The sequence below is a fragment of the Acanthaster planci genome, linkage group LG13 (genome assembly GCF_054643075.1).
Source record: "Acanthaster planci isolate LZ-2023a linkage group LG13, COTS_SCS, whole genome shotgun sequence".
Classification (NCBI taxonomy): domain Eukaryota; kingdom Metazoa; phylum Echinodermata; class Asteroidea; order Valvatida; family Acanthasteridae; genus Acanthaster; species Acanthaster planci.
Genome location: NC_141789.1, coordinates 9,600,549 through 9,609,788, shown reverse-complemented (window position 1 = coordinate 9,609,788; position 9,240 = coordinate 9,600,549). Strand labels below are relative to the sequence as shown.

The 9,240-nt window shown below is 45.2% G+C and overlaps 1 protein-coding gene across 1 annotated transcript; it reads left to right on the top strand.

Annotated features, from left to right (window-relative positions):
* Positions 1 to 2,057: 2,057 nt before the first annotated feature.
* Positions 2,058 to 6,756, top strand: LOC110987904 (metabotropic glutamate receptor-like). The gene is made up of 3 exons (XM_087145131.1): positions 2,058 to 3,670; positions 3,765 to 4,062; positions 5,549 to 6,756. The coding sequence occupies exons 1-3, from the start codon at positions 2,058 to 2,060 to the stop codon at positions 6,035 to 6,037; spliced, it is 2,400 nt and encodes a 799-aa protein (XP_087001257.1). The 3' UTR covers positions 6,038 to 6,756.
* The last annotated feature ends 2,484 nt before the right edge of the window (positions 6,757 to 9,240 follow it).

Genomic DNA, 9,240 nt, shown 5'->3' with positions numbered 1-9,240 from the left:
CCCCAATTGAGCATTCGTATAATAATTTTCGAGCAGTTTTGTATTTACATCCATTCCAAATAAATTGATAACTAGTTCGTAAATTTTTGAAATGTATTTTTGAGGCATTGAAATAGCAGAAGCCAAAAACTAAAAATGGGCACAGAACAACGCTGGTGATGTTAGTTACTTCACCACAAAGAGTTACAAGGCCCGTCTCTTCCAAAGAGTTGTCAAGACTGAATACGTATTTATTGTTTCTTCTCAAATTAATCCATAACATAGTGTTCATTTTTTTTTCGAAGTAAACACCAAGACGTTTAATTGGTACTTGTTGCTAATAAGTTATAGTTTCGAGCAAGTTCCGATCAGGGAGCACATTACGTATAATGAGGCCTCTTGTTTTTGGAAGATTAGGCCTAAGGTTAGGTTTTGTTATATGTCCAAAGTTTGATCGAGTTTTCATAGTTTGGCTCCTTGACTTAGAATCTTACACAAGGATACAAGTGTCGTCAGCACACACCCATATAAGCAATTTATATTTTTCTCTTTTCCTTTTCCAATTAGCTTGTACCTCGGCAACGAGTCAAGGTGGGGGGCTGAGAGAGGACATACTTGTCTGACGCTTTTTGTTAAAGTAAAAAAAAAGACATGTTCGTGCACACCAGTGTTGTGTACGTTTGAATACACCGTGGTTTATCCATTGAATAACACCATCTCCAAAGTTGACCTATAGAGGGCCCCAACAACAAATACCACTCAACTGTGTCAAAAGTTATTTCCGAATCCAAAAAGAGGATAGCAGATTCAATAAATTCGCATTGATCAATATTGACGTGTCGCATTTGTCGTCACCACCGGTAAGCATAGATAAAATTTGACTGGGAACTACTAACCCTTTGAAAAGAAATGAAATTTTAAAAAATTGATGCTTTCCCAAGGGGAAATCATCCACACTGATGGAGCTAGATACTAAACAAAAAATCAATTGTGTGAAGAGAGTTTTTGGATTAGAGTTTGGGGAAGCATCCCCTTTCAATCTATGGTTAGTGAATCCTGACAAGTGCCTGAAAAACCGTAGACGGAAATCCTTTCTTTTCTTTACTCTGTCCCCGGCTTTCATTTTGCAGTATATGTGATTCAGAATCCCTCATGCCTCTGCGTTCTTCTTTTGTCTGGAGAGCGACTCTTTGAGGGTAAACAGAGGGAATACTGGGCATTGTAAACTGACGTGACCCTTGGGGGCAAGCACACAGGGAAATGACGGCATTGACTTTGTTCTCGTCCTAAGACACGGCTGCTGTGTTGAGATCACATGTCTCCATCTTTCCGTCTAATTCGTCCAATTAATTTGATGTAGTTTACCCAGTGGATGACGGCAGAATAATATACAGCGAGATATTATGAGTTCTAGAAGGTCGGCCTAGAGAACGCTATTCAGCCCGTGCAGTCCTTTAATTCGATGTCACCCTCAAGATCACGGGGAATAGGCGTTTGCGGCGGCCGAGGGACACGCCTCTTCTCTAATCAGCAGTTTCAGAAATCTCAGGTGGGGGTTAACGTATCGGAATGCCCATTAAAGCCTTTGTTAGATTTCCCATAAGCGCATCTCCCGGCAAGCCCATTTTCTTTGCAGTTAATTTACCCCATTGTTGCGTGATTCTGTTAGCAGCGGGGCTTCTTAATATTCCTCCGATTCAAGGATGACGGCAGTGTGGACCAAGATGATTGGCAGAGAAGTTTGAAGTGACGTTGAAAACTAAAACCAAGGCTCAAGTTACTTGTTTCTGATAGAAACTTGCTGAATCACTGTTTTACCTAATATCGCTTATAACGATTGGACAAACGAATGTAATGCAGGATCAAAAGAAATGCAATACTCAGAGACTCGTCCTTAGCCACTCTTGATCAGCGTGACGTGCGACACAGTGTACTACATGCACATTCACGCGTCTGCGCATAATCACAGCCGACTGGTCGATTTTGCTCATCACACGTACTTTGACGCACAGGCTGGAGTCGAGTCGTTCACATTCCGTGGAAAGACAGGATTTCAACCGGCGGGTAAAGCAGAAAAAATGTGGACTGTCGAGCTCTGCGTTGTTGTCTGGTTATATCTAACGGGACCGGGAAAGTGTGCGGTTCCGTCCGGAGTACTGGTGAACTACACCAGACCCGGAGACTTTATCATCGGAGGGATATTCCCTCTGCATCAGGACAACACTTGCGAGGCGGGCATGAGAAGCCACATATTAGAGAGAGTCCAGACCATGGTCTTCGCCATGGAGGAGATCAACGCCAATTATAACATCCTCCCCAACGTAACCCTGGGCTTTGACATCCGTGAGTCCTGCTATATGGAGGACGCCGCTCTCTGGTCAGCGCTGTCGATCCTCAGTGGTCACGTCCCGGACGGCATGCACGCGGTCACTACGGCTAACGCCCCACGTAGCCGTTTGGTCGGCATCGTTGGCACGAGCCGCAGTTCCACTAGCATCGTAGCGGCAAAGGCCACCAATCTCTACCAGGTACCCATGATCTCCGGTTACGCCACCAGTGACGAGCTGAGCGACAAGGGAAGGTTCCCTTACTTCTTGCGCACTGCCCCGCCTGACAAACTCCAGGCGCTGGCCATCATCGACGCCCTGCTCCGGTTCGAATGGCGGTACATCGGCGTAATGTACTCCATTGACACCTACGGGATCCGAGGCACGCAGGAACTCTTGAACCTGGCCGACGAGAGCGGCATCTGCGTGGCTTTCTCGATAGCTGTTCGAAAAACGGCCACAGAGTCTGAAATCCAGGAAGCAGTGTCAAAGATCCTCGAGTTCGACAAGGCAAAAGTGTACGTGATGTTCGGCGGCTACGAAGGCATGTACAGGATCCTACAGGAGTACCACAGGATAAAACCGGCCGAGAAACTCACGCTAGTCGGCAGTGATGCTTTCGCCTATTTCGAGGAGCACGGACTACAGAATATGAGTCTGGGTAACCTATTCTTCACGTTGAATTTCCATCAGGTCCCAGGGTTTGACAGGTACTTCAATGAGTTGGTGGCCACCAGTATGGAGAACCCGTGGTTTGTTGAGTATAAGGATCTGTGGAGATCCGAGCTGGGCTGTACTGATTTCAATAACTGCTACATTCGCACCAGTAACCGCTCCAGCCCGGCTTACCACGCCGTGTACGCCTTCGCGTACGCCCTGGATAACATGATGCACGCCTACTGCGGCGTGTCCTTCGCAAATGCCGACTGCGAGCTCTTTCAAAACGGGATCAGCGGGCCGGAGTTCTTGCCCTTTCTTCTGAATGTTACTTTCGAAGGGATAGACGGCCTGTTCCGGTTTGACGAAAACGGAGACCCGGAGGGCACCTACAATATCAACAGCTTTCGCAACGGGGAGTACTACCGAGTCGGCAGCTGGGACTCGCGTGGGACCGACCGCCAGTTCTCCATAAACAAGTGGGATATCCACTGGCCGGATGGTGTGGGGAAACCCCCGTCCTCCTTGTGTGTCGAGCACTGCCGTCCTGGCTACATCGTGGTCCCGCTGGACAAGAAATGCTGCAAAGGGTGTCACAAGTGCGCCAGTAACGCCATCGTAAGAGGCGGGGCGTGTCGCCCCTGCGAGGAGAGGTTCTGGCCGGACGAGGTCACTTTCACCGAGTGTCGAGAGATCGAGGCCTCGACGTTCGCAATAGACGAAGTCTCAATTCTAGTCATCCTCGCCCTGAGCCTCATCGGCATCTGTTTCTCGTCCCTCAGTTTCGCTGGCATGACCTACTACCGCAAACCACCCCTTGATCAAAGCCACCAGCCGGGAGCTGAGTTTCCTCTCCATCCTGGGCACAGTGCTGGCCTTCTTCATCCTCTTTGCGTTCCTGCCGCGCCCGACAGCCGTCTCCTGCGCTATCTCCGAGGCGATTCTCTCGCTCTGCGTCACCCTGACCTACGCCCCGACGCTCCTCAAGGTTAACCGCATCTTCAGGATCTTCGATTCCAGCAAGAGATCCACCAAGCCCCCGAGGTTTGTGAGGCCAAAGGATCAGCTGATTCTCTCGGCAGGGCTCATCTCCGTGCAGGTAAACAGTATATCAACTCCCTGATCTAGTACCCTGAAAACCACCCCGTACTCGAGCTGAAAAATACAAATGGAATGAAATAAACAGGTGGCAGAATCCTTGAACATGATTTCTACTGAAGTACATTTCCCAACGCTGGAAGAGTGTTCTAATCTATTCATTTTGGTATCAGCCAGGTATCAGCATTCCCACACTGTTTCCCTCTGAAAATTGCCGAAATTACCGGTATGTAATATCATGTGCCCGCTACTATGCTATAGGCACAAAGCCGATAAAGCGTTGAAGCGAGCGTTTTAAACTTCAACGCGCTCAATATTTTGTAGCAGTAAATTATAATCTTTCATTAAAACTTATCCTTTCCAACAGGAACTAAACCGAGAAGAAATCCAGAGGGAAAGTGTTATCATCTACAGGATTCGAAACACTGACAACCTCCATAATCATCACATGCATGCATGTTCGTTATCCATAAATTCACGCAAGCCAGTTCAACTGGGCTTCTTGTTTTCCCTTCATAGTTTTAACCCACGACCCCACACAATAGAGCCTGAAAGTTGACCCATGATGGAGCGCTTCCTGAACCTTAGGCTTGGATAGTAAAAATAACGCAGGAATTTTTGAATTCATATTTTGTTCGTTCGGTTACTTCTTTAAAAACTCTACTCGTAAGAAGGCCTTTTGTAGAATATTTTCTAGCAAACTGAAAAATGACCCATATACTGTCAAAAATTGACCTATCACTTCCGAAAATCCAAAAAACAGTGGAATTCGGTGCTCTCGCACGCAAATGAACAGTTACGGAATAATACTTCATGGTAGTCTTTAAGTAAAAGCCAAAATAAAAACAGACCAATATCTCTAAGGATTTTAAAAATTTACAAGGAAATAAACTTAAAGCAATAACGTGCTTTTACGAAAGAGTCTTATGTATAAGCTAAGAAATGCGTGATGTCAACTCAACGGAACTGAAATCCATCGACTGCAGGTATAGGTAAATCTGTGCAGCGCTGTACAAACTCATTTCCACATAAGCAATGGGAATGAAAACAAAGGGGCATGAACAAGGAGACCTGGGAATGATATTGCCGGAAGTGAAAGGTCGTCGATGAAATTACTAGTTTTTTTTTTTTTTACTTATCTCCAGGTGACTTTTCCTAAATTTAGACTTGGAGGAGGATAAATATGATATGATATACCTCCTGCATGCATCTTCAGACTACGGAATTTTACATTAAAGACCCGTCTATGGGGGGGGGGGTAAGTCGGATGGAATGGTTGGATAACAGACACCTTAGTTTTGGTTTTGTCGATGGGGTTGGAGGGTTTGAGATTTGGTGTGCTTATACACAAAACTTTGACTGTTTTCACACACAATTCAAATCTCTGTTGCTCTCAAAACCCCGCATTGTCTTCATAGAGAATGCTTTGGATTCCCAAGCTTCAGGGCGAGCCATGATGCATCAATCCTGACATTATACTTTTGCAGATCATCATCGTCATCATTTCAGTCGTGGCCAGCCCGTCCAAGCCAGAGTACCTGATCCCGACACCCCTGGAGAAGTATGTTGAGATTTACTGCCAGTTCGGCAGCGGTTTCATCGCCTCGTGTGTCTACAACCTGCTGCTGATCCTGGCCTGCTGTTACTACGCCTTCAAGGCCCGAAAGGTGCCCAGCAACTACAACGAGTCCAAGTTCATTGCGGTCAGTGTCTACTCCACGCTGGTGCTGTGCCTGGCCGCCGTGCCCGTCTACACCACGGCCGTGGCGGTCCTGCAGAAGGTGGCCACTCTCTGCGTGGCGCTGCTGCTTAATGCCTACCTGACACTGGTCTGCGTCTACCTGCCCAAGTTCTACGCCGCCCGCTTCGTGGAGGATGTCCGCGTCATGGACTGGAGCAGCTCCATCCAAGACTTCCGTGTCAAGCCAGCCTCCACCGTGTCGACAAGTGCTGACCAACCAGCCACGGTATCGTAAAGCATCGTTAAGGTTTCTGACGACAGCAGAGTGGGCGGCAGCCCCACAATTTGAAAGGTCATACCTCAATTTGAAATTGTTCAAAATTGATTTACACCACTGGTTCCTAAATTAATATGGAGCTCTGTTTTTCTTTTGATATTAAAGCATGTTTTGTGTATGTAGTTTTATTAAAATCTGTGACAAATTAAAAAAACCACTGGATAAAAAGACGAGCCACCGAGGACTAAGAAAAGGTGAAGCGGATTTTAGCAATTTTGTGTATTTGGGCAAAAGAGCCACTTTCTGATGCAACTAAAATTTCCAACAGGCAAGCCAGCTGGCGAGAAAAACCAAACAAGTACACACGCAAGGAAACAAGCAAATAACAATCAAATGAAGAAAAAACAGAACAGGGTTAATGTGAGAAAAGTTGATATTAATTGGACACAAGTGAACCAAGCTGGTAACCAATCCTGATTGAGAGGTTGTGTTTGATAATAAAAAAAACAAAGAAGAAATGAAGCACAAATACACTCGGAACACACGTTTTGGTATGTGAGCATTTGTGTTGTGATGTTTTATTGCATGTTTCATTGCAATGTTAAAGTACTCGTATACTCGAACTCGTACTCGAGTACAACTCAAGTACGCCTGAGTACTCGGCTCGTACGCCTGAGTACTCGGCTCGTACGCCTGAGTACTCGGCTCGTACTCGAACATCAGTACTCGAAAATTTATTGTACTTAGCCCGTAGTGGATTCTTTGTGTACTTGGATTTTGGGCGTACTCGACCCTTGGGTAGTCGGTACCTGACCTTTTACTCGGGAAAAAATCGAATCCTTCACTTTTTATCTATTGAATCATGGCGCCGGGGCACGAGCGAAGATCCTGTGAGATTGTGTTGCTCAAACTTGAACAAAACATATAGCTACACAGCAGTTTCGCTCTGTAGTCTGTAACACGCACATAATGCTTTCCAACTCCGCAGCTTTTACTAGCAAATCGTAGCACGGAGCTCATGCTCTATGAGCGTCGCAACACACGGACTGACACTGACAGAGGGTTAGTTGCATTTTTTCTAAGCTTTTTTCAGAGTTGAAGTTGTCTTAGATTTCCGATATGTAATTTCTGAGGCTGTGTTCACGAATTTATGAGGTTGAATTGCCCGTACTTAATTGAAGCGAGTGTTTTTCCACAAAAACTCCTGCCGCGACACGTGTTTCTCGCACGCCCCCCTGGATTCATCACACACGTTTACCATGCGACATACAGACATTGTTCGCCAGTTTTCTGTCGTGATTACCTGTTTAACATTGGTTACAGTGGTGTGATTGTTCATAATTCTTAAGAATATCGACTGTCGATATGTGTATATTGATTAGACAATTTTATCACCTTTTTGAAATCTTAACATTTTCACGCAAATAAAAGTTGAAAGTGCTAACTATAGGTAAAGGGGATAGTTATATGGTGTTTGAATGTGTTTACTTTTCATTTGGTTAATACCCAGTACTCGGCCTAGAATATACTCGTACGCGGTGCTTTGGACTCGGACTCGGACTCGTCACCGGTGTACTCGTACTCGGCCCGGGACTCTGTACAAAGTGGTCGGAGTTCTCTGTACTCGGATTTGAGGACTCAACTCCAACACATGAGTTTTTATTCCTTGATTTACTAATGATAACGCCCAGTAGCGTAAAGTTGTCCCAAAAAGGGGTTGGGGGTTGGGAAAGGAAATCCAATATTACGCCGAACATAATTTTTTTTCCGAGATTTGAATCCATTGAATGAGTTGAATGTAAGAAAGGATTAGGAGGACTTTACACGTACAAAGCGTCCAAAGGTCGTTCCTAATCAACTGCACTTAAAAACTGAAAAGTTCTTTCCTCAAATTCAGTTCTTCCCCCGATTTTGATTTCCAGTATTATTGTTTATCACTTGGCAAAGTCACTGTAAACATCAAATTTACGAGTTGAAGAAGTTATTACGGTTAACCCGCCCCCCTTCAAGTTGTTACATTACATGTATTGTGTTTCAGTATTGCACTATTGCCCCTTATTAATACCATTCATAAATTAATAATGTTAATAAATTATTTCACTCCCACAAATGCATTGTAACAGAATACCCAAACCCTTTTAATTGTTCACATTATTAAAATCACCACGCACTAATAAATTCTCGCCGAATGTAAGGGCACGTCACATGTTACGAATTGTCTGTATGATTCATCGTTCTATTACATGTATTACGATTTAAAGTGGTCATCAGGGAGTTTCCCTAGGGAAAAGGACCCAGTGGCGTATCAAGGGGGGGGGGGACAGGTGTGCAACTTGCCCCCTGACGGATTTTAGCCAGAATTCGCATTCGAATTTACCCCCCCCCCACCAAAAACTGGACACGCCACTAAAAGCGCCTCAACTTAACTGCACCTGAAATGCATTATGGATGACCGGGAAGGGCATTTTCAGAGTATTGTGCGGGGATTGTGAATGGAATTTTAGCGCTCTTTCGGTTGTAACAATGCAATGTTGCCCGTTACCGATCTATCAGCCCCTACCCCCACCCCTCCTACGACAATACGGAAGATGTACCCTGGTTTTCGTAGGCAATGTCTTCTTTGATGGAGGGATGTCGCGGGAGTGTATACCAGGCAAGATATGGGACGAAGGGGGTACCCCCCTTACATGTCAAATCCCTATACACACTCTAGACTATTGTTACCTAACAGATCCCCCCTAGAAGTCTGTAAAGAATCCCTGAGATTCCGATCAAACAATGACCAACACAAAGGCGGGTGGGGGGGGGTTCTCTCCGTCCCATATCTTGCTTCAAATGTGGGAGTCGTGAGGTTGCTGTAACATTTGGGGGCTGTTTCATGTTATCCGTAATGAATATTCATCATTGCAATGGTAATTGTTTAATTCCTTGAGAGATAAAATGCTGTATGCCTGTGTATCTTAATATTATTCTTAATTCGTGACAGGTGATCCACGATCGACCAATTAGACAGCAGTGTTTATTCACGCGTCAAAGGTAGTGCGGTTTTCTTGTGAAATACCAAATTAGTATCTAATGTAGAGCACGATTCCTTGTCAATAAAACATGTCAAAGTTGATTTTTTTCAGTGTTTTATTAATTTGTCCCACCGCAGGAATTCCTGCCCTAAGCGTCAACAATGATAAGCCTAGTATTACACGCTCTGCAGTTTGCTTCCTTCG

Coding starts and splice junctions, on each gene's coding strand:
- LOC110987904 (XM_087145131.1), top strand. CDS start 2,058: ATGTGGACTGTCGAGCTCTGCGTTGTTGTCTGGTTATATCTAACGGGA. Junction 3,671..3,764: donor CGAGAGATCGAGGCCTCGAC/GTTCGCAATAGA, acceptor GGCATGACCTAC/TACCGCAAACCACCCCTTGA. Junction 4,063..5,548: donor CAGGGCTCATCTCCGTGCAG/GTAAACAGTATA, acceptor ATACTTTTGCAG/ATCATCATCGTCATCATTTC.